General features: G+C 50.8%; 6 protein-coding genes across 6 annotated transcripts; 3 read left to right on the forward strand and 3 right to left on the reverse strand.

The window, feature by feature from the left end:
- Nucleotides 1-4,596: 4,596 nt before the first annotated feature.
- AKAW2_20558S (patatin-like phospholipase domain-containing protein) lies at nucleotides 4,597-7,028 on the forward strand (the record flags this gene model as incomplete). The annotated part of the gene is made up of 2 exons (XM_041685284.1): nucleotides 4,597-6,144; nucleotides 6,210-7,028. 2 exons carry the CDS (start codon nucleotides 4,597-4,599, stop codon nucleotides 7,026-7,028), a joined length of 2,367 nt encoding a protein of 788 aa, XP_041539384.1.
- Nucleotides 7,029-9,347: 2,319 nt separating this feature from the next.
- On the reverse strand, nucleotides 9,348-12,792 carry TFC4 (transcription factor TFIIIC subunit tfc4; the record flags this gene model as incomplete). Its single annotated transcript, XM_041685285.1, has 5 exons — nucleotides 9,348-10,228; nucleotides 10,277-10,492; nucleotides 10,542-11,370; nucleotides 11,427-12,441; nucleotides 12,503-12,792. 5 exons carry the CDS (start codon nucleotides 12,790-12,792, stop codon nucleotides 9,348-9,350), a joined length of 3,231 nt encoding a protein of 1,076 aa, XP_041539385.1.
- A 1,714-nt stretch (nucleotides 12,793-14,506) lies between these two features.
- On the forward strand, nucleotides 14,507-16,460 carry VTS1 (flap-structured DNA-binding and RNA-binding protein; the record flags this gene model as incomplete). The annotated part of the gene is made up of 3 exons (XM_041685286.1): nucleotides 14,507-15,008; nucleotides 15,067-16,352; nucleotides 16,404-16,460. 3 exons carry the CDS (start codon nucleotides 14,507-14,509, stop codon nucleotides 16,458-16,460), a joined length of 1,845 nt encoding a protein of 614 aa, XP_041539386.1.
- A 601-nt stretch (nucleotides 16,461-17,061) lies between these two features.
- On the forward strand, nucleotides 17,062-17,587 carry AKAW2_20561S (EMC6 family protein; the record flags this gene model as incomplete). Its single annotated transcript, XM_041685287.1, has 2 exons — nucleotides 17,062-17,136; nucleotides 17,222-17,587. The coding sequence occupies 2 exons, from the start codon at nucleotides 17,062-17,064 to the stop codon at nucleotides 17,585-17,587; spliced, it is 441 nt and encodes a 146-aa protein (XP_041539387.1).
- Nucleotides 17,588-17,740: 153 nt separating this feature from the next.
- On the reverse strand, nucleotides 17,741-20,057 carry mfs56 (putative MFS multidrug transporter; the record flags this gene model as incomplete). Its single annotated transcript, XM_041685288.1, has 8 exons — nucleotides 17,741-17,827; nucleotides 17,888-18,525; nucleotides 18,578-18,685; nucleotides 18,738-19,134; nucleotides 19,182-19,217; nucleotides 19,267-19,279; nucleotides 19,331-19,670; nucleotides 19,727-20,057. The coding sequence occupies 8 exons, from the start codon at nucleotides 20,055-20,057 to the stop codon at nucleotides 17,741-17,743; spliced, it is 1,950 nt and encodes a 649-aa protein (XP_041539388.1).
- Nucleotides 20,058-20,750: 693 nt separating this feature from the next.
- On the reverse strand, nucleotides 20,751-23,472 carry SUL2_1 (SLC26/SulP family anion transporter; the record flags this gene model as incomplete). The annotated part of the gene is made up of 4 exons (XM_041685289.1): nucleotides 20,751-22,285; nucleotides 22,354-22,897; nucleotides 22,958-23,103; nucleotides 23,172-23,472. 4 exons carry the CDS (start codon nucleotides 23,470-23,472, stop codon nucleotides 20,751-20,753), a joined length of 2,526 nt encoding a protein of 841 aa, XP_041539389.1.
- Nucleotides 23,473-24,643: the final 1,171 nt, after the last annotated feature.

Genomic DNA, 24,643 nt, shown 5'->3' on the forward strand with positions numbered 1-24,643 from the left:
TACTAAATACTTACTAAAACTTCGTACCTGGAACTATACGTATATACCAGAAATGACCGTACAGTAGCGGCTTCGAGATAATTAAAAAGAGGAATCGGACACATCGCAACTTTTGGAAACTTCTCGCCTTGTCCGGATGGGGACTCGCCCTACATCCATCCATTCATCCCATCCATCCATCCTTTCGGTCATTGCCTGAAACTCGGAAAGACATCTCCCCTCGTTCCGAGGTAGACAGAATGATTGTATCTCAAAAGAATACTCTCTCTATCTATCTACATGAGTAGTTACTCCCTTCAGTAAGTCTACCAACTATGACGATTGGTACTTAAGTAGATACTTTGTGCTTAACTTTTAGTCTGGTATTCATCAACCTACGTACCTGGTTTATCTCGCACTGACCTTTAACATTCTTGAGAGGCTCAAGTGGAGGTCTCAGTCTCATCTTTATGATCAACTGACCACCACCCATTACTCCATACCGTCTACTGGATGATCGGGTCATCGGTCATCGGCCATGGCGAAGTGATCGCTCGACTTGCTTCTTCGTAGTCCAACCTGCCCTCCCCCCAGCGAATCATGCTCCCACATTCCTGAGCTTCGGGAAACACTACGCGTACATAAAGCTGCTGGGGCGATGATGTACTGTGTGGTTATCTCGATTGCGAAACCTAAACCTCCGTTGTGTCGCCTACAGAGTTCCAGTCCCAGTTCAAGTTCCCATTTCACTGCATCCCTACTACCCTCCTCCCTTCCCGCTGTCAGTCACACCGCTTACCGACCATGGTCCATCATCACACCACATTCTTTCTCCCGGTGCCCACTCCCCAACCCTCCTTTGCAATAACATCATTCGATCCATGGTTCCCCTGCCCCTCTGGCTATCTAGGCGGGTTTCATCATTTGCCGGCCTCGTCTATGCATCCATACAGAATGCCCACGTTCCTGTGATCTCCGACAATATCGATCGCGACGAGGGGTAAAAAAGTCTTTGAACTCTGTTCGATGACGTCCATGGTAGTGGACCAGATGGTCCGTGATCGTTGCCTTAAAACTGATAGCCATAAAATTTTGGCAGACGGTTTGCCGTGCCGTGGAAGAAATTTCTCCAATTCCTTCCAGTACACAATGACACCACCTGGTACGTATCTCCATGACAGCGGGGGATAGGGAAAAAAAGAGAGAGCCTTTGGTAGCGAGTCCCTGTTTCATGATAATACATTCGCGACGCCTCCGTTCCTTACTTTCGTCGCAAATTACTGTTGAGGGTCGGGACCTTTTTTGCTCTCTCTCTCTTCTTGGCTTCTAGTGTCTCGCCCCCCGATCGATTTAGATGACAAGGCACCGTCATTGCAGTAGCAGGATTACACGCAGATGCCTACATGGAAAGAAATCTCCAGGTGCGTCCTAGATCGGACGTTGTTTATTCTGCCGCCTATAGATGAAAGGAGCGGTATTGCCAATCAGAAACTTTCTTTCCTCGGCGTTGTGGGCGAAGGCCGCATGCTTCTTCAATTTGCCATGCGCTTGGAAAACGCATGCTAGGAGTAGTGTTCCAGGTCTTGTTCACATTTTGTTTTTTTTTTTGTTTTTTCTGATCGATTATCATGCGAGGAGTAGTGGAAGTGGCTCATCCTTGTTTACCCGTATCCCTGCTTGAATGGTGTCTCACATACTGGGGTAGAACCCTCTCGGCGACAACGTTACTTACAGGGCAAAACATCCGAGCAGGCTCCGATGTAGGAATGCTAGGCTGGGGTGTTTTTTTCTCTTCCTTCGGGAGGCAAATACTGTGTACTGGGTGCTGTAGATGGTTGGAATGGAGACCCGGGTTTGGTGTTTATTGCGGACCTCCAATGAAATTCAACAATGGGGGAGTGCACATGACCTTTATGACATCTGATCTGCCCGCTTGCTGGTGGAGGAATGGAGTCATTGTTTAGTCTGAATTATGGAGGCCGTTCCTTTCAATCCATTGAATGATTGATAGTACTGTAGTCTAGCAACGAGAAACAAAAGCCCGGGCCGGGAGTGGAAAACCGAGTGTGGATACGGGGGGGGCAACAGACAACTCCAGTGGGATCTGACGACTCGAAAGGCGGGTCTCCACTGCAGTCAACCGCTCGAATGATCAGCAGTCGTTCGCGATTGTCGTCGCCAATCAAAGCCGACATCGCTGTTCCATTTGGCAAATTTTGCCTTCCCCGGTAACTTTGTATACTAAGTAGTGACTAACCAACTGCAGGGAGAGAAACGCCAAGGATGAGGGAGAGAGAGACAGGAAGAAAGAAATGAGAACCAGGCTGTCTTGTCTGTCTGTCTGTCTGTATGTCTATTCCGTCTCTGCGGGCTCTCCGTAAGTACTTACGTACCGCACTACATCCTGTATGTATGGTGCATACAGGACCAAGGAAGTAAAAAACCACCGAGGCGCGATCTTCATGCATTAGTTGAAAAAAAGGTGGGAAGAAGAAACACGGGCGCAACTGGGTGGTTGAGTTCAGTTATGGAATGATGGTGGAAATTTTAGGATTGACCCTGATGCATCCCACCATTTCGGGAAACCTAAGCATCAACTGGGTTAATGATAGATAGAAGGACAAACGGCAGAGGCTTAGTTCATGAACCGTGGACGATACTCGCTAGAGGGATAGTTTGTTGTGGCTAAGGTTCAACGTTAACCGGATCCCAGTCTCCCAAGGGCGGAAAAGCGGCTACCGCGCAACGGGAGAAAAATAATAACAATAAAAATCATCAGCTACTAGTTATCTATCTATCTATCTATCTATCGCTGTTGTGTTGCCCTGTTCAGCTGAAGAATTCCGGTTTCGTGGTGAACAAGATGCATGATGTATAGGAAGTGTGGCAGCAAACCTGATGCTGTCTGCTGGACAGAAGCAACAAGAACAATCGAAAGGAAAAAGCAAGTTACGTATGTAGGTGGGTGGGTTTAGTCCTCATGGCATGATGCGATCGGAGGATGTGAGGGCATGAATGTGATACTAAAAGCGAGTTGGCTAAATTCAGCATCCAAACCCACCACTAGTACGACACCAGATCAGCAACATGCAAGAAGAACCTTCCAAGTGCTGGCTAAACCCTACGAAGTTTCTACAACATTGGCGGGGTACTCTTATACGACTAGGAAGGTTTAGTCCATAGCGCCAACCAGTATAATCCGCAGTATCTGCAAATCATTCGTTCTACTGGATCCCTCCAGCCTCCGTATCAGCCGTGGTAGGTGGTGATAACCAATTATCTACCACGATGCCGCCGCCCCCTTTGACCAACCCCAGCATTCTCACAGACCACCCGGTAGAAGTCTCCGATTGTTGTTGAACACTCGGAGAGTCGGTAAATTTACCCCGCAATGTCGAGTTGCGAACGCCATCACATCAGGAATGCCGGCCAGGGTTGTTCTGCGAATAGCACTCCAATCAAACCCATGCTTAGAGCCATGCCTCGTGCCCCTTGTCACACCGATAATTCACATCCAGACGGGCGGCAACATTGAGATTCAGGCGGCTAATGTAGGTAGGACTGTGCTCATGGAGGGGAGGGGCGACGGTACACTCTCCGGCTGGTGGACAGGCAGAAACCTATCATGGAGCTACGGGCGCGCAGCTGAGCGACTCAGCTTCGCAACACTACTGACCACCTATGCCACACGTATCGGTGACCTGTTTATATCATAGTCCTGCGATAGGTTATGAGGAGCAATTACCTTTGCCCTTCCCTCCCTCCAAGTCATGCCGACAGTCTGTTTTTGCTTGCCGATCCCGCGTGTTCTTCCAGCTCGTGCGTGCGCGATACACATTCCAATGCTCCCCAGATTTAAGCGGCAGGGTATGGCTCATGGCAGCCATCTTATCACGTAATCCGGTGTTTATCCTATCCGATGATCATAGTCACTTGGGAAGTGATTTGCAGGCTTCTTCGTCTGCAATGTCGATCTATCAACACTACACGGGCCACCGGGACGAAGAAGACAGATAGATAGACTTCAATAAACGCTTGCTGCAATGAGGGTGTGCTGGCACTTTGGTGATTGCATGTCCCAAGTGCATGTGTAAGTACGCAGCACAGTGTACACAGTGGACGTATAGCTAGTTAAGCTGATGCTTTCTGACATAACAATATGACGGAGCAGATACTGCTTCTCACGCAGTATGGTTCAGCTTCAGCCGAATTCTAGGTCTCACCGAGTCAGCTTCTTCGCGCTATATTCGTGACTGCCATAAGCAATATGGTAATGCTTGAGCCCTACATCCCTGGCAATAGTATGCCGCCAATAAAGTATGCAGGCTTGTCATTTGGACCACCGGTGAGGCTGGAAGCAAGCAAGCAAACAAGCAAGCAAGCACCACGAGGTTGCTCAGAGAGAATGCCGTCGGGAACTCTCCGCCATGACTATTCCCCAGATAGGACTAGTGGTATCACTCATCCTTGATTCCGGAGGCTAGTCCCCATTGGGAGGCCTGGTCAAAGTGCCCAGCCCCACAGCCCCAGCCACATCCACTCGACGTCACGGGGCCCAACAAAGTAATTAGTGGCGCCGGAGACTTGAGGCGGTGTCAACTCAACTCTCTGACGTCGATGTCTTGTCCAGTGCGCGTCACTGATTCTTGTCACAAGGATTATCTTTACTCCCCCCACCACACATATCCCCGATCTCTAACCCAACATGCATTATTATCATCAATCATGAACGGGGCGGAGAAGTCTGCAGCTGGTGACACCTACGATCCCAGTACGATACCGGATTACGACCGAGAATTCATCAATCCCGATGACTTGCGCCAATTCGAGCTTGCCTTGACGGACCAGGGCGCGTCACCGCTCGTTGCCCTCAACGACTGGCGCCCCATCTACCAACGGGTCAGGCGCGAACGTGGGCGCCGCAAAGAGCCTAGGCGGACCAAGGATGAGACCAGAGAAGGTGTGCTATACACAGTTTTGAAGTGGCCCTTTTTGTTCACCGTCTTTGGTTGGATCACGGCCCTCGCCTTTGCCTACACACTCACCCGTGTCTACATCTTCCTGTACGAGCAGTGGGTAACATGGCGGGGCAGAAGGCAAAGCCTCAGAAGACAGTTACGCGCACAAACGAATTACCCCGACTGGCAAAAAGCCGCCCGAGCGCTCGACGATCATCTGGGGAATCAGAGATGGAAGGAGATCGACGAATACGCCTACTACGATCATCTTACGATTAGCAACCTAGTGAAACAGCTGAAGAAGGTGAGACGGGAGGTGGAGCGTGAAAGGCGTGAGAAACGTCGCGGCTCAGGCCAGTCGCCTGCAGCTGAAGAATTATGCACACTACTGGAAGCGTGTGTCAAGAACAACTTCGCCGGGGTGGAGAATCCCCGACTCTACAGTGAGGCTTACTCTGGTACCAAAGACTTGGTACAGGAATACATTGACGAGCTGCATGCGTGCATACAATTGGTCGCAGACTCGAAGGGAATCGGTAGCGAGGAGAAATTACAGCATTTCAAGCATTTGGACACCAACTTCGGACGAACCGCCCTCTGCCTGTCTGGAGGCGCTACATTCGCCTATTACCACTTTGGAGTAGTGCGAGCGCTACTGGATAATGGGGTTCTGCCGGAAATAATTACGGGCACGTCAGGAGGAGCGCTGGTCGCTGCGTTAGTTGCTACGAGGACCGACGAGGAGTTGAAGCAGTTACTGGTGCCTGCTCTAGCGCATCGGATCAGGGCATGCCAGGAGGGCTTCCCGACTTGGGTATGGCGATGGTGGCGGACAGGAGCGCGATTTGATACTCTTGAATGGGCCCGACAATGTAGCTGGTTCTGCAGGGGCTCAACTACGTTTCGGGAGGCATACGAACGAACAGGGCGCATCCTGAATGTATCTTGTGTGCCATCTGACCCTCATTCGCCTACAATTCTGGCCAACTACCTAACGTCACCTAATTGCGTAATCTGGAGCGCAGTGCTCGCGTCTGCAGCAGTCCCTGGCATCCTGAACCCAGTCGTCTTGATGACGAAGAAACGCGACGGCACCCTGGCGCCGTACTCGTTCGGACACAAGTGGAAGGATGGCAGCTTGCGCACCGATATTCCCATCAAAGCATTGAATCTTCATTTCAACGTCAACTTTACCATCGTTTCACAGGTAGAACCTCCTCTCATTATACCCAACATTGAGCACACTGGACTAACACCACCCCTCCCTACTAGGTAAACCCACACATCAACCTCTTCTTCTTCAGCTCTCGAGGCACCGTAGGCCGACCAGTCACGCACCGCAAAGGTCGCGGCTGGCGCGGAGGTTTCCTGGGCTCCGCGATAGAACAATACATCAAACTAGACATGAACAAATGGCTCCGAGTCCTGCGGCACCTCGAACTTCTTCCCCGGCCCATGGGCCAAGACTGGAGCGAGATCTGGCTGCAGAAGTTCAGCGGCACAGTGACCATCTGGCCCAAGACCGTCCCCTCGGACTTCTTTCACATCCTCTCGGACCCCAACCCGGAGCGCCTCGCCCGCATGCTCCGCGTGGGTCAACAAAGTGCATTCCCCAAGCTCCAATTTATCAAAAACAGACTAAAGATCGAAATCGCCGTGGTGAAAAGCCTACAGAAATTCGCGCACGCCGGCGGCAGACCGATCTCTCCGGCGCCATCTCGCTGGCGCCAAAATAACGACCCGGATAACCACTACAATCCCAGCCCCCGCACTGCCACCGATCCCCTGAACGAACGCCTGGACCACAACCTTCCCGGACGACGCGGGGACAACGTTAACATCACATTCGGCGAAGGCGGCGGCAGCGGAGAAGACGCGCATTTACTGGACGGATCGCTGTCGGAGAATTCATCGAATGAATCTGCTGGGCGACCGACTTCTTCTGCTTCGTCTTCTCGGCTGCTGCGGGTCCCGGAACACCGTCGGGGTAGTACGGGGAGTAGTATCTTTGAGGAGATGAGACGGCAGTCGGCGGTTTTCTTTGATGATGTGGATATGTACGGGGATGATGAGGCGCTTAGGCCCGGGTGAGAGAAGACGTTCTTTTTCTTATCTCTGTCTGTCTGTCTGTCTGCCTGGCGTGGTACTTTTTGATGCGCTTTTTTAGCTAGCTTGCTATTTATCTATCTTCTAGTAATTTCTTTTGATCCTGTTAGGAAAGAATTAGATATTAATACTACTTGTACTCTATTACATTACATTAACTTACTAGTAGGGTATGAAAGGAGGTGATGCCAGTAATTTCCGCTCGAGTTGCTAATGCATGTCAGATGAGAGACTGCAGTGCTTAGTGGTACTAATAGTATACAGTAAATGAGGTGTTATACGATAATATCCGTCTGCTTATTGCGTTAATCATGAGAGGTAATTGTAAGTAGTCCCAGAAACTGGAGAGACTCGTCGATTAAGCTAAATCAAGTCCGACGGACTTAATCACTCAATATATCTCAACAGTCGCTTCCATCCAAACATTAATCCCCCATCATCCCCCCTAGTTCTCAGTCCTTAGTACTACTTATTTTCATACTACTATCCACATAAACCCATCCCTCTCACATACAAGACACCCCTCCTCATACACCTACCCTACCACCCTTAACTTCCCAAACAGCCTACAAAACAACCAACTATAGCCCCAAGACACTCCCATCATTCCGAACCCCAACCCCGCACTACGTAGCAGCTCCATCAATCCCATCAAATCATTCAAACGTATGAGAAAAGAGAGGCTTGGGCTTGGTCCAAAGACCGAAATCCAAGCCAAGAGAGGACGTCCCAATCCCAAACATTATGGCGCACAGTACATCCCAATTGTAACAGCTATGACCTTGGTGGTTATTGCTAGGAAGAGGAGCTGTATTGTTGCTGCCCGTCCTTTGTTTTATCATTCTTTTTATGATGACGATGGTGATGATTTGCCGCTGCTGTAAAGGCTTCCAGATTTCCGGGACGGGCTGAGTTGGGCTAGAATTCCTGTGGAAGTGTTCAAGGTGCACCCACGGTAGCATCACCACACTGCGCATGCAGTAGCAGGTCTTGCTTGCATGTTGTTGAATAGGGGCAGCAGGGGCTTCTGAGAAGGAAGGAGTAGTAGTAGTTGGGAATAAGTGAAGCAACTGACTCGATAATATCATCATAGATGTCTACCATCTGGAGTAATTATGTACTCGATATCACACTATGAGTGATTTCAACTCGGTAGTACCATAGTATTGCGAGGTTGTTGAGTCTGTGGAATTCTTAGAAAGCGTGATACTATATACTGCATCGTCGAGACTATATACTATGCTAGTAGATAAACAAGTGATAGCGTAAGAAAATACTACTACTATGGTATTATCAGTTTTCTAAGGTATAAAACTACAATCTGTTGATAGGGTAATCAGTACTAATTACTAAGTAGTTGACACCATAGTAGTATATTTATACTACATTCCACGCCCACACTACCAATTCCAGACAACTATATACTACTACCTACACACAGGTACCCAAAACCAGCTACGCAGTGTTACTGATTACACAAGATAGTCCATTTCATACATACGAAGCGTAATAACCAAGCTTCTCTTCCCCTTCATAAAATCCCACGTACCGATACATACTCCTACTCAATGTAACAACCAAGACAAGTCACAGGACCTATCTATTTGCCTAATGCCATAATACAAGTCGCCACGCAGACGCAAACAAACTAACAAAAGAAAACAAAACAAACCCACGTTGCTGCCACTGCTGCCACTGCTGCCACTGATGATGTTACTCTGCATATAAGGTACATCATACATACTTAACAAGCTATCATGTGTGAGTGTGGCGGGTCCTCCCTCCCCACCCCTGCTGCTTGTGCCCCTGCCTGTCATGTTCGCCTCTTATGTCATGGTGCATATGCTACAAAGATGATGATCATTACACAACAACAGTTAAATAGTCATGTAGCTAGTTGCCACATGATATGACAGGAAGCGGGGAAGTACTAATAAGTACCACGTAAGTAAGTACCCTTGGAGTAAACTATGCTTGACCTGGCAGGGTAAGAAATGGTCATTTGCATCGCTACATAATTACTAATTACTTGCATGCAGGTCATGGGGTATTCTCTTTACAAGTAGCTAGTAGTAGCTAACGATGGACAAAGTACGTGCATAAGCTGATGCAGGTCTGAGTCCTACGTACTCTATCCGGGTCCTGAGCGTGCATTAGCAGAGCATCCACCCATCCATCCCACTGTGCTTCGCGGCATTAGTAGTTGGACTAAACAATTAGTAAAGTCGTTATGTACAGTCAGTAGGTATTGGTACAAAGTACAGGTGACCCCGGAATCAATGATTCGCCACCAAAATTGATTGACTAAATTACCAGCCATTTGGCCGTGACCTTCTGGGCTGATTGATAATCGCCGTTTAGGGCATAGATAATCTGCAGCGCTACCGCTGCTTCCCGCGAAAAGTCCTCCACGTACGGGGCTTGCGCTTCTAGCCCTGTATCGCCCATGACGACATCGCCGCCATCCTTCGGGTGAGAGTTCGTTGGTTGGGATTGCGCTTGGATCTGTGCGCCGAGATCTAACACAAGCTGGTAGCCTTCTATTGCTAGATGAGCGATCCCTAAGCTATGCCAGACGCGCGCAAAGTTGAATTCCATCTCTTGCCGCTCTGAAAGAGAACTTCCTGGTCGTTCACGGACGCGTCGATATTCCTGCAGAAATGACAGCCCCTGCATGATGAGGTAGTGACGATTTTCGGACTGGCGCTTAAGTGAGTGGTGGATATAGCAGAGGCCGATGGAGAGCAGGACGGCTGGGTTCTGATCGTCCAGTGCATAGGCGCGGAACAAGTAATTCAGTGCTGGGTAGAAACTGTTTCCCGAGTAAAGGATGTGGCCGTACAGCACAAGGAGGGCAATGTCCATTTCATCTGCCGGAATAGCTTCGCCCGTTGTCTCGTCCCGCGTGGACAAGGATGCGCGTTCCTTGTAAGCTGACTCACGCACGAACCGATTTGGTCGCTCCCCTGTAACCTCATCCGGTATAGTAAAGTCCATAGCCTTGATCTGGCGCAGCATAAACTTCATATTTGGTGACGAGTGGAACAATGACCGGTGAGGATCACCGACGAGCCGGCTCAACATGGCGAACAAGCGATAGGTGTCAGTCACGAATTGGTACTCCTTGATAAACCATCGTGCTTCATTTGCTAGAGTCTCTTCGTCCTGCATCCGGAGCGCACAAGCTAAGAAGGTCAGTATCCCATGCAGAATATAATACAGTAGATACTCACTGAACCAGCAAACATGAATCATGCGGGTGTCGGCTTTGGAGTGATACCAGACGCTGGCATCCGCAGCGGCTGCGAGCGTGTCGTACGCTTCGTCGGATTCTCCTTGCGCCGCCACAGTGAGGGCATACTCCAGGAAGAGGTCGAGCCATTCATTGAAGCTGATCCCATAGTAGTCAGTCGGTATAGCCCCTTGAAGAGGCTCGTCAGGAATACTCCCTAGATAACGATTAGCAATGCCCCAATATCACGAAAGGACATCCATTACCTAAAGACTCTTGGAGACGCCCAGCCATTTCTTGCATCTCATCGATGAAATTGCGCCCCTTGTGCCTCCCCGCCTTTCTCTGTGCTTCGCGCGAATATCCTAAGAAGGTTATGTTGCGTTGAATAGGGTAGAATACTCGGTTGGACCGGAATTCGCGTAGCAAAGCGTCTGCGATATCCAGCCAGTCCTCCGTGGCTTCTGCGTTGCCTTCTTTCGCTTGCGGAAGCAGCTGCATCAATTTGCCATAGAGATATTGCACATTTGCTATCCTTTGCTCTTCATTCATCTCCGTGTCCTTTGCAGCTGGTGCAGTAGTAGTCAGAGCAGTCGGCAGGTCAGCGCTTGAGGGCTGAGGCGCGATTGATCTCAAGGCAGCGTCTTCACGAGCCGTATCGGCGGCCTTGAATTCCACGGCGAGCTGTTCCAGCCTCGTGTCCTTGCGCCGGCGGTTACTACGGCTCTCCTGCCTTCCTAGCAGGACCGCTTCGTTGACGTATTTCAGAGCCTCTTCCGACATACCAATGCCCTCATAAAGCTTTGCCAGCTGCACACGGGATTCCACGTGCCGTGCATCGTGCTCCGCAACCGTAAGAAAGCAGTTCTCGGCATCTTCAAGCTTGCCCAATACACTGCAACACTCCCCCATTGCCATGAAAAAGCCGACATCTGCGTACTCGTTTGTTTGTTGGAGTGGCATGTAGAATCGCAGTGCCTCTTCGAAAAGCCCGACGTCCTTGAGCGCATCAGCGGCCTCTCGGAAAAGGTCGCCATAATCGTACAACCGGGCATTTTCGGATGTGTCCTCCGGATTTAGCCATTCGAGGTGGTGCTTAGTTCGTGCGTTAGAAGATAGGCCGGCTACTAATTGCGTACTGAAACACTTACCAGAGCTTCGTTCTTGTGCTCGTACCCCATTCGCAAACGAAAGAGTGCCAGCTTAATCCGCAATTCCAGTGGTAGGCCAAGACCGTACGAATCTCGAGGCCACCTTCGAGGTTCGTATCCATCAGCCTTGATGCGTCGAGGAGAGTCATCCGCATCCCATTCCCGGTCATCCTCATGAAAGTCCTCCCACATCGTATCGTCCTTTCGGCCTAGGAGCCATCGAGAGACAGACTTGAGGGCCTTGAGGCCTTCGAAGGGCCGGCCCAGATAGCTGTACAGTTCAGCGTAAATGTTGGCATCGGACCAAGAGAACTCAGGAGCATCTTCCGGTTCCAAAGACGTAAAGTATTTCACGCTCACCCGCCACTGGTCCACGGCTTTCTGGACCTCGTTGAGGTCGATGTAAGTTTCTGCAAGGTGTCGAAGCGCCCTAGCATTGTGTGGGACTTCTTTCAAGATACGCTCATACTCTGTCGCTGCTCGTCCATTGTAGCCCAATTCTCTGTAGATCGCTGCTCGCTGGAATCGAGTATTGTAATTCTTCGGATCCAACTCGATGATGCGGCTATAGCAGTAGATAACGTCATTCAGTGCGCCTTGACGTTCCTCCCCGGCACGTTCGAGGATCATCCTTGCTACTTTCGCCCATACAGTAGGATCTTTGGGCCGCGTGTGAGCGCCGCTGAACAACGCGGTCAACGCTTTGTCTTTCTCGCCTTGGACCAAGAAGATTTCGGACAAGAGCGAATGTGCCGCGAACATCTCGGGATTGACCTGAATGGCACGCTTTGTGAGATCAATGGCACGGTCATAATCACCATCGATGAAGGCAGAGGTTGCCTCCGAGTGCAATATCTTGAACTCGGGGCTCGGTTCTAATGGTTTGCGCGGTCCTCTCCTGATTCCCTTTCCACCGCGAGCACCATATCGACCAGAGAAGGGGCCTGTGCCCCTACGACGTCTCCGACCGTAGCCATCGTCGTCTTCCTCGGCCTGATTAGAGTATTCTTCCTCACTGGGTGCGGTCAGCGACAGACAGTAAGATTAGCGCACTGGCATGGAATCGTGATACTAACCTTGAGCTCTCCTCTGAAGACAACGTATAGAGGGACTCGCCCGAATCGTCTGCTTTTTGATACGCCTCTGCATCCTCTTCAAAGGAAGCCTCATCTTGCACCTGCGAGGCGTTACCTGTGAAAAGGTCCTTATACAGGCGCGGGTCCAGGACGGAGTGAATGGAGGCCTCTCCTTGCGTGGTTGGCTGGCTTCCCTGCCATGGGTAATGTACCGTCTCATCAATATCGGGATAGACGTACTCCTGCGAGGGAGGTTGGTGATGTGGGTGATGGTCGTCCGGGTAATCCATTTTGGGATACAAGTATTCAGGTGACTTTACTAATACGGACTTTGTGTAGCAAGCGCTTTGCCGGCCACTGGCCCCTAGAGTGCAAAGACTGGCTGGAAACTAAACATAGACCTCCCTTGAGGCGCAGATCACTAAGTAAGCAGACAGACTAGCCGAGGTGTCGTCTCAGTCGTCTCAAAGATATCGGGGAGTGTTGTGTAAGACTATGCGACAAAGAAGCGATCATCATTGGGTTGAAGTGGAGCCACAGCAAACGGACAAGCAATTGGGGCTTGAGTCCAAAAACACGGTTGGATGGCGTTGCAATAGCGTCTAAAGAAGGCAGTTTAGAAACATTCGAGAACCCAAGGGAGGCGCACAAGACAAAGGGTCAGGCGGAGCGATAAAGGAAGGTCGGATCACGGACCTGGAGGGTTTATTCATAGCAACATGTAAGCGCCGCCAATCCCAGACTAAACTTGCCGATGCAGAAAACCGGCCAGACCGGCCGACTGGGACGCGTCGGAGGCAGTGGGATATAGAAGTAAGATAGGTCAGATGGAAGGAGACGATATGACCAGATCTTGAACGATAAAATTGTCGGTATAGTCAATGCTACAAAAGATATAGAATGTCGATGATGATTGAAGTCCTGGAGTATCTGGACAGCCGAAGAAGAAGAAGAAGCAAGTAAAGAAAGAGGTTCGTTCGGCGGAGAACAAATCAAGCCAAACACAACCTAAACCAGCCAATCCGGTGACTTTTTCTTACGCCCGCCACGGCAAAGTGTCGTTTTTTCGTTTCGCTTCTTGTTTCTTTCGTTCTTGACTTGTTCTGTTGCTTCTCTCCATCTTCTTTTCCGCCTTTCTTCGACTCCCTCTGTGTCTCGGTCTTATTCTCCCTCCTCCCTTCTCCCCCCCATCCATCTTAACTCTCTCTTTCTCTCCTCCTCCTCCCCCCCATCTTCCCTCACCTCCCTCGCCCATCAGGTTTCTGCTTCTTCGCTTCCCCCTTTTTTCTTCTTTTTACTTTCCTTTTTATTTGATGTTCTAGGTATCTTGCTTGCTGTGTTTGACACACTATTGCAGATAACCCTGACATCCTTTCGTTAAAAAAGAAGAAAAAAACGAAAAAGAAAAGTCAAAAAAAAAGCGCAACCCACACTTCCCCTACACTAATTCCACCCGGGAAGTCGCCGCGTTTTTCACTCGCCATCCACCGAGGATTTCCTTCCGGCCATCTGTCTTTTCTCGTTCTCTCTCCAATCGATTGATCGAAACACCTCCTTTGATGCTCTTGCGATTCGCTTGATTCCTCATCCTAGAATCCGAATCGGGCAGTGCAGCCACTGGACTGGTCTGTGCCCCAAACGTCATTGTCCAGAACCAACACAGTTGGGTTTCTCACCTCTTCCAACCGAGAAAAAAGTGTCTCCGTCCTTAGAGAGATTTCTCGCTTTTGATCCTTTGTCTCCTGGGTGATTCGCTATCTCCCAGCCTGCGACCAAAATAAGAAAGACCTCCTGTTCCGACCAACCCTCACGACACGCAAACTCAGCAGGTGCTGCAGGTGTTTTGCAGTAATTCTTCTCTTTCTGTATTTATTTTTCCATCCGGGCCTCGCGTAAAGGGAGACCGATTTGAAGGGGAAAGACACTCAGAAAAGAAAGTCCTATTCCGAGACTTTCCTTTGACCCTCCTTGTTCCAGAATCCTACCCTCATTCAATCCCTACTTATGGCCAGCCATATCATCGGCAACCGCAACAGCACGCCTGAAGCCTCCAAGTCCAGTCTTCGTCCTCCATCGTCGTCTCGGAATCTAGGATCGCACCAGCTTCGTGCATCGGCCGATATGTCGGGCTTCCCGTCTCCTCTGTCATCCCGCAGTATCCGTCCTTCCTCGGAAGTGTACTTCAATCAACAGTCTCAGGCGTCGAACAACGCGGAGGATCCGCTGGACCGCGCGGCTCAGCAGTGGCTCGCGGATATTGATCAGTACGAGACTACATTGGAAGAAATGGCCGCTGCCACGCTGGACCAGGATTTCAAGGATGAGCTTAGCGCCATCGAGCAGTGGTTCCGAGTTCTCAGCGAGGCGGAGAGGACTGCTGCCCTTTACGCTCTGCTGCAGCAGACCACTCAGGTGCAGATTCGTTTCTTCATCCAGGTTTTGCAGCAGATGGCCAAGAGCCACCCCATGTCGGGACTGTTGTCTCCAGCCAACTTTGGTGAGAAGGGTAAGTTGCATACCGAACCAGGCAAGCGTGGCAGGTATTAACATTAATTTTTCGACAGATGCCATGTCTAACCGTCTGAACGATGCCATGTCCAAGTTGAACGTGGACAGCTCCCGGAGCTCTCTCGGTCGCCCCCCGCCGTCCCCGGGTGCAAAGCGCAACTCCGGACTCGACTCGTCCACCATCAATGCCATGTTCCCTGATGCCGCGGCGGCAATCGCGAAGAAGAAGGCTGAGTTCACCCAGCAAACGGGTAATGCTCCGCCCTCGAACCGCAACAGCGCTGTCTTCGATCGGACTTCCTTTGTGGCACCCACCATTTCCGCTCCGGACAACAGCAACGACACCTTGGGCCAGCCTCCGGTTTCGCCCTGGGCCCAGCGCGGATCTGAGCCGCAACCCCCTATCGCTCGTCCTAAGTCCTCGTCCGGCCATCAGCCCATGGGCCAATTCAGCCAGACTCCTTCGAGCCTGCGCTCTCCGCTCCCTACCCAAACCGCCACGATTCCTGCCCCCGAGATTGATGCTCCCTTGCTCTCGCCGTACAATGTTGGAAATGCCAGCTGGGCCTCCATGACCAACACCCCCATGACGGCGACCTTTGGCCAGCAATCGCAGCAGCCCCAGCAGAACTCGCAGGCCGATATGGTGGCCAACGCGACTGCGATGAAGCTGGCCGCACTGTCGACCGTCAACAACCGCATTGCACTTGATGATGCTCGCAAGTACCGTCGGGCTCGCTCCAACGATGGCCAGGGTAAGAACTCGGCCAACGCCGGCCACGGCATGTCTCATGGTGGCCTGGCCAGCCCGGGCCTCCCGGGCCACAATCACCTGGTTGCCGGACAGCTGTTGAACACTCAGCAGCTGGCGGCTTTGCAGGCACAGCAGCAGGCCGCGATGGCGGGTCGTCGCTCCCGCCCGACGTCGCCTGGAATCGCCATGCAGGGTGCTGGCGGACTTGGTCCGATGGGCTTCACTTCGCCGCAGAACAACGGCTTTCTGGCGGCATATGACCCGAACAACCCGCTCATGGGTAACGGCCTGGGTGCACTCGGCATCGGGCAGTTTGGCCTGGGAGGTCCGGAGGGCTACCTCTCGGACCACTCGGAAGTGGCTCGCGGCCGGTCCCCGCGTGGTCGTCGCGGTAGCTCGAAGCCGCCGGAGGACCCCACGGACCCCAACCTGTTGAAGGATATTCCCAGCTGGCTGAGATCGCTGCGGCTGCACAAGTACACGGAAAACCTGAAGGACTTGAAGTGGACGGAGCTTGTCGAACTGAACGACAAGGCGCTGGAAGATCGCGGCGTCAATGCTCTGGGTGCCAGAAACAAGATGCTCAAGGTGAGTCATAGAAGATTGCCTAGATGGTTAGGGTTATGCTAATTTCTGTAGGTTTTCGAACAAGTCAGAGAAGCCAAAGCCGAGGGCAAGCTCGACAACATCGCGTGACGAAGTGCAGCCATTCATTCATCGTCTTGACTTAACGTTTCTGCTTACATTCTCTCTATTGCATTAATTGACTAGATTGGCTTTGGGCATAAGTGGCAGGATCCGAAATGAACCTATGAGCGATCTCATCGGAAATGAATCTTGGGAGGAAGTTGTCTAGTAATGGGATTCGAACGCCATTGGGGCAGTTGGATGAGTGACCGACTTGACTGACTTATTGACTTATTGTTTGTATGGATGTATTCACATGTTCATGTAGACGTGCGTGGGGCTGTGTCTCAGCATGTCGTGTTATGACGGCTAGGATGTTAATGGTATAATCATCATGGCTTTGGTAAATATAATTGTTGCAATTACAGCAGATTACAGTAGACACTTTCCTAGTTACTTTGTAGTCTACCAATCCCTGTACTTCGTAATAATCTAAGAGAATAAAAGTACTAGAACTCCCAAAGGCGGAACCAACCGGCAATATCCCAACTCGAACATCATATCACAGCTACCTAGCTATCTACCTACTTACCACAACCAACATCAACCACCCATCCACCCATACACAACCCTCCAAACCAAAAGCAACATAATAGAAGATTGCTTCAAAATGCCACCCACAAAACAAGAACTCTCCCTCCTCATCAACCCTCTCGTCCCCGAATCCCTCCAACACAACAACAGGGTAACGCATCCCGCATCCCCAAACCCCAAATCCAACCGTTCCACTTGAACCATAACATACCAATCTAACCAAAATAATTATATAGACATTATCCTCCCTCCACTCCCTCACCTCCTTCCTCCTGGGTCTCACAGCCGGAATCCTCTCCCTCCAATCCGCCACGGGATTCCTCTTCTACCTCCTGGGAACGGTCTTCGTGTCCGCGCTGTTCCACGCCCTATTACTCTATCGCTCGGGGGGACTCGGTGCGGGGATGTATTTTGCTGGCGCGAATGGGGAAATCGAGGGTATGGATGAGAGGGGTGTCGTCGTTGGTGGTGGTGGTACTAAGGGTGGGGGGATGATGAGACGTGCGGCTTGGAGGGATGTTTGGTTTGGGGGTGGGGTGTTGGGGGAGGCGCTTAGTGGGTTTGTGCTTGGGTGGGCGGGTGTTGGGGGGGTTTTGAGGTGATTTTCGTTTTTCTTACTTGGTGGGAGGTATGGGGTAGATGGGAGATGGAGGGGTGTGAGAAGGGGGATGGTGGGTGGTTTAGATGGTGTATTTATTGATGTGTGTATGTTTGTATCTATGTATAATTCTATGGGTCTATGCTATCTGGGGTGTCTATGCGGTGTTGTGGTGTAGGGGGAGTGGTGGTGGTGATGATGATGAGATGGGCTTGCTGAGGCGCTTGTGGGTGGTTATGGTGCCCTGTGGGGTTTGGTTTATTAGCATTATCTCTGGCGTGTAAGGAAGGAGAGGCGATGTTACCTTGGCTAGAGCCCATAGATACGGAACGTGGATGACCTCGCTTCGTCCATCTTCGGTATTGTTGCCTCCGGCATGCTCTCCGTCGTTCTTTGCTCGAACGTTCACCCAGACGTTGCCCATGATTGTTGTCGTTATGAGACTCAATCCTATTATGGGGATAATCGAGATGAACGCCCACATGATGGCATCCTTAGCAGCCATGTGGACGCTGTCTTGCACTGCTGCGGGTAGATTGTCGAGAAATGCTAACGAGTTGGTATCGTGGACGTTCAGCGAGCTGCCCGTGCCCTCCAGGCCCGTTATGGCAGAGGAGCGGCCGAATTTGTTGTTAAACACACTGGTCATGATGGTCAAGCCGAGCGTGCCCCCAAAGGGAAGTGATACCTGCATCAAGGACATGGCTGGTGCTATCCGCTCTGGCCAAATGCCTACCGTGTGGAGCGATGAGGGCATCAGGCGCAGTCCGACTCCTGCGCCGGTGATGACTACCATTCCGCTTAGCAGGCTGGTCTTTTGTGCGCTGATGGCATAGGCCACTACGGAGAGACCGACGGTGCTAAGCACAGCTCCTAGGAGGAGAGGGTAGAAGGTTTGGCGAGGGAAGCCGTTGCAGAAGTAGATTGCTAGGTAGACACCAGCTGTATGCATTTTAGCCAGTGACTTGCAGGTCTCCGTTGGCAAGTGTCTTACCTCCTAGTCCGGGGATGTAGTATAAGAGGTCTAGGCCTGCCTTTGAGGCAGAGTAACCTGCTACCAAGATGTAGTAGATGCTAACAAAGTAAAAGATAGAGTAGGAGGCTAATGCAGTCAGCGGCTGTGAGAGTCTAGCATGGATGGACGTGTCTCTTACCTACGCCAGTGGAAAAGTTCACTATAGCAAGCCAGATTGTATCTCTTCGTTCGAACATGCTGTATGGAAGCATTGCCACGTGTCTCGGGAAGATGCGTGCGAAAAATTTACCTGGCTCAAGGAGGTACTCGTACACGAAGAATGCAATGAAGCAGATTGCACCGATGACCAATGGCGCCAGCACCTGAGGAGACGACCAGGGATAAGTGGCGCCACCCCATGTAGTGGCCAGGATGATGAGACCAACACCGAATATGAAAAGGACCGATCCTCCGAGATCTATGGTAGCAAGTGCTGGGAGTATCGAGGACCATCTTGAGCCCTTTTTGAACATGGTTCCTTCGACAAGGTCGTTCCGCAACAGCACGAAAATCATGATGTGACTGAGGACAGCGATCTGATAATTGTGAGACTTTGCATGGAGAAAGATAGTGCCAGACTTACAGGAATAGGCACAACGAAGCAATATCGCCAATTGCTCTGTTTTTGTCAGCAGAGGTACACATCGGCATACAACCAAGCTACCCACATCAGTAAGATACCTATAATGCAGTCATCAGTAGTGTTCATATCATCCTTAGACGAACACTTACCCTCCAATAACCGGGCCGACAGCATATCCCACTCCTCCAAAAATGGTGAATAGAGACTTATTCCTTGCATTCTCCTTCAAAGACACCTTATCGGCCAGAACAATCATGATGATATTGTTCAGACCTGCAGAGCCTATACCCTGCAAAGCCCTACCGAGCAGCAGCATACCCCATGTCTGCGCAGCTGCACACAAGACACTTCCAATAAGCATGAGAAACAATGCCGTCTGTAGTATAATGTGACGCCCGAAAACATCGGCAAGCTGACCGAATATGGGAATGAAGGTGGTCGATGTGAGACTAAAGGCGGTAATGATCCAGTTCAGCTCGTCGAATTGGTCTAGAAACAACGAGAGGAGTCAGCAAGAAACAGTTAAAGACGAGAGTCTGACTCACTAAAGTGAGATGCAATAGTCGAGGTCGCAGTAGCAACAATGGTCAAGTCCAGTGTAGAGAGAGTAAACGGCAGGGTGAGGCCAGCAATGAGTTTGACGCGATACACTCGCGCATTATGCTTTTGCTCCTTGCACAGGCGGCATTCCTCGATGTCTGTGGTAGGACTCAGTTCTTTTGTGGAGCCAGACCTAGGCCTTCCCAAAGACTCAGAATCTTCGCGGTTCCTCGACTCTAGTTGGTACCATTGCGAGCGATGTGCACAAAGTGGCTTTGGTGCGAGGGACTTGGAGTCTTTCGTCTTCTGCGATATGTACTTGTAAGCTTTAATCATATCGGTAGCCCGTCAGTCTAGAAGTAGATTCAACAGGATATAGTATGATGATGGTGAAAGATGCCTGATATAGAAAAGGCTGCACGGGCTGCTGATAGAATCAAGGTACTACAGGATGCCATTGTGAAGTTATATATGAAGAATCCAACTTAGCCTCGTATGCCCAGTCGAATGCAACTGAGGCTGTGTGGTCTAGACAATATATCTCCTTCGAGCCATCAGTGCGAGGCACAAAGGATGTCAACATGATCGATGTCAAGAGCATCCCAGTCAAATGTAGGGCCGTTTCGAGCAAGTAATGCGTGCCCGTCTGATTGGCCGGAATGGTACTATGCGCAAGCCCTACCGAATGCGGTAAGGATTGCGAGGAGTCAGCGAACTCAGCCTCTCGACTAACGTTATATTTTGATTACTATGAATCTTGAGCTCAACAAATATCTTCTAAGAATCTATTCTATAGGACGTGGTTCGGACAGCATGAACGCATTAAACAATATATGTACGTCTTGAACGAGTCTATCTATATACACATAGCGAGACATCAGGGGTATAGCTTCAATCGACAATAAATAAAATCGTAAATCCGACTCGCTCCAAAGCAAAACCCCAGGTAAGAAAAAACCATGAAATATCATCATCTCGAAGCTCCAGCCAGGGAGGATCGTTCATCTTCTATACCGATCGCGGATCGACTCATGCGCTTGGCTCCTCAATAGGCTCTTCCGGAGGCGAGTTGGCCAAGGCACTCTCGAGCGCACTCGTCAAGTCAATGTGGAAGAATGGCCGGTTGATGCCCTGCACCACCGCCGCCTTGCGTCGATTGCGGTATGCCTTACTGTCCTTGAGATCGCGTGCCAGCTTGTCGTCCGGCGTGCTGCTGTTGTCAGACGACGCTTCAATATCAATTCCGGACGCCTCGCGCTCGGTCATGTGGGTTTCATGTTTAAGTCCCTCCTCAAGGTCACGCTTGACGGCGTTCTGGTGGGCATGCTCATTGTTAACCATCTCCGCATGAGCCGCAGCAGACGCCCGTCCTTCGATCTCAGCCACACTGAAAATCGGCTTCCACCGGTGGAACCCGTCATCAGAAGCAGGAGTCGGGTAACCGAAACCTGCGGCTGCCAGTGCTCGTTTCGTCCAGCGGTTGTTAATATGAGCGAAGTGCCACTGCACAGTGCGAGGAGAGGCATAGAGATCGAGCTGGTTGCGAACATCGATCAGGTTTTGGATGGAAGTCACATCAACATTATTAACCGACGAGAAATCGAGGATGATGGCGCGGAGGATGGGCCGTTGCGAGCGGCTCTCTTCCTTGCCCTTGCGAGAGCCGGGGTCGTTCCAAGGCCGATCACCGGGACGAGCGTAAGAGAACGGGTTGGTGCGACGCGTCTGGCGGAAGATTGCCTGAACCAGGTAGTCGGTGTAGTGGTTTGCGTTGGGGTAGTTAAAGCCCTCAGAGAAACGGTAAATGAAGATACCGGGGTATGGTTGTTCCACCTCAACCTCGGGGTTTGAGCCATCGGTATGGTTAAGAGGAAGGAAGATAGACCGACGGGATTCGCCCTCATTGTCGGGGGCACCGGGGAAACCACCCGGACCATACTTGCCATCTCCTTGGATCAGATGATCGCCAACAACGGAGTGAATGGTAACGCGGCCCAGGAACTGACCGCGGGCCTTGGCAACGCGGAAAAGCAGGACAGCCACGGACACGCAGATAGTGCAGTAGATGCCATCCTCGATCGAGGTGAAGACAGTTACGATGACACCGATGAAGAAAATAATTGCATCAAGGGGTGAGACGCGCCAGAATTGGTACACAGTGTTGGGGGGCGTAATCAAATCGCCGACAGCGTGGATGATAACACCGGAAAGGGCGGCTTGGGGAATATAAAAGAAGACGGCGGTCAGGGCGTAGATGGCTAGCAACACAACAATGGCGGTGATACAGCCGGCTAAGGGAGTCCGAACACCTGCCTTCGATTTGATGGCAGTCCGGGAAAAGGATCCGGTGGCAGGGTACGCGCCCAAGAAAGGGCCGAGAAGGTTGGTCACACCAATTCCGACCAATTCTTGGGACGGCTCGATGGTATAGTTGTTGACACGGCCAAAGGACTTGGAGATTGCGATATGCTCGATAAGGAGGACGATAACACAGGCAGGGAGCTGACTGGCAAAGACCTTGATGATCCTGGCGTTTACAACAGGGACAGCCGCATCTTGGAAACCTGGAGGGAACACATGTAAAGTTAGTTGACTACCCGTAAAAGATAGATATATCAAATATCAAACGCACCTCTTGGTACACTGCCCAGAAGATCAAACATCGGGTTATCCTTGCGGTGAAGGTTGACTGCCGCACTGATCATGGTGTAGAAGAGGATGACAAAGACAGTGCGCAAAGTCGACGCGAAGAACCACACTTTAGCCTGGCGAGGGTACTTGCGAGCACCATAGTTGCAAATTGAACGGATAATATACAGCATGGCCAAGGCTGTCACACCAAGGGCAGCATCAATACCCGCAGTAGGAAGGTGCTTCAACGAGTTGATAATGATCATGTAGGTTGAGCCTCTGGTGGAGAAGTCGGCCGATTCTCCAAGGAGCTTCTTGACTTGACCGGCAGCGATATTGAGAGCAGATCCCGTCATGAATGCCGAAATTGCAGGAAGGGGAATGAAGTCAACGATGAAGCCGAGCCGAAGAAGACCGAGGGCACAGACGATGGCACCGCAGATGATAGCCAGGCAAGATGCCACGATATGTCCTGGAACATCCGGAATCTCTTCCTTAGCCTGGAGCACAATTGTTCCGACCAGCGTGGACATTACAGCAACAGGCTAGACGAAAAGTTAGAAAGCGTGGCTCGATAGCGGCAATTATTGGAAGAGGGCACCTACCCCGATAGTGATATCCTTGGATGTGGCAAAGAACCAATAAACCAGTACACCCATGAACGATGAGTAGAGACCATACTGCACTGGTAGTTCGGCGAGTTTGGCATAGGCCATTCCTTGAGGGACAACAACAGCACCGACAGTTATACCTAACGAGTCAAGTAAGATACATTGGCCACACATATATACAGCATCAGGACCCGATGTGGCGACTTACCGGCGACAAGATCACCGAAAAACCATTGCAGGTTATACTTCGTGATCCAAGAAAGGAAGGGGAACAAGTTGTAAAAGTACATAAGCACATCATGCCATGTTGGACAGATCTCTTTAAGCCATTCGGCAGTGGTAGGTTCCGGTTCGAGATAAGAGTATGTCTCAACGGTGCCGTATGAAAAGGTCGATTCGCCGCGAGTGACGGGGTCGGAGTGAGCTCCAAGGGGATCCCGATAAGGCAATTTGATACCCAGAACTTTGGCCAGGCCGTGGCCAGTCTTGGTCATGAGGTCTTGCGACATGGTTGTCGGGGAGGCCTCGGATGGTAGGAAAGGACTGTTTCTAGGGCAAGATGGTGCCCCGAGCCACTTGGAAAGTGGTAATTTGACGTTGACGACCGGAGCTGCTCAACAACAATTCTCGAGTGATGGGAAAAGAGAATTGCAGTCCTCCAAGGTAATATATCTTCCAGGGGTGTATTTAGGCAAGCCCCATGGCAAGGTTGATGGCAAACGATATAAAGTGGAGGCGGGAGGATAGTGCGGATTTAAAATGAATATCCAAAGCCAAGCCCCGATGTCGTGATCGGGAGCTATGAACGCGAAATATCAAAATGCCCACTCGACCCTCTTTTCAACGTCAGGATCCAGGCTACACGAGCAAGTTGAACTCAAAAGATCTATCAGATAAAAATGATAAAAAGTAGATGAGGGAACAAAAGTCCGAAGAAAAGCACACGCGGCTTTTTGGGTTTTGCTAGGAGATAACGTAGATGTGGCGCACGGGGAAAATTGTGGTCGAGCGGAAGATGAGACCAGCAGATCCGTCCCACGCAAGTGTTTCAACAACACAAATAGCCAAAGAAGCAAAAATGGGAAGAAGGAAAATAATGAACAAGTAGTGAAAGTAGTTCGAGGGAAGTCAGTCCAGAGAGTTTTAAAGTGATTAGTCTTGTCAGAAGAAGTAAGGTGACACGGGTCTCCGTGGGGAGAGCGGACGTCGCAACGGGAGTTGATGCAAGCCGATCAATGTGTATTCTTGCGCCAAAATGGCATTGACAACGACGACCATGATACGACTATTATTAACCGGGAAGGGAGCATCAGCAAGAAACGCGCAGTGATGGGGCAGCTGATCCACCAGGGATCGTCAAGGGCAAAAAGCACGCCGTCTGGAATATTCACAAGCCCGTCGTCAACACGCAGCTAAGAAAAAATTCCCTAGCCTGCAGGGAGGGCCAAGCTCGTCAGAGAAAGCTGGCGTAAGAGCGCCGTTTAGGTGGGTTTGGCCGGGGTCTGGAAGCGAAAGATGACGATGAGCCGTGGAGCAGGTGCCCGCCCACCGGCTGGGCCCATGGTTTGCGATTTGCATGGGAAGGAGGGAGTAGTGTATCAAGTGTGTAGTTGAGCATCCAGGACAGGATTAACCTCCGGCCAACCACTGAACGGGATTCAACACCCTGATGATTATATG

Source organism: Aspergillus luchuensis, chromosome 2 (assembly GCF_016861625.1).
Source record: "Aspergillus luchuensis IFO 4308 DNA, chromosome 2, nearly complete sequence".
NCBI classification, from domain to species: Eukaryota; Fungi; Ascomycota; class Eurotiomycetes; order Eurotiales; family Aspergillaceae; genus Aspergillus; species Aspergillus luchuensis.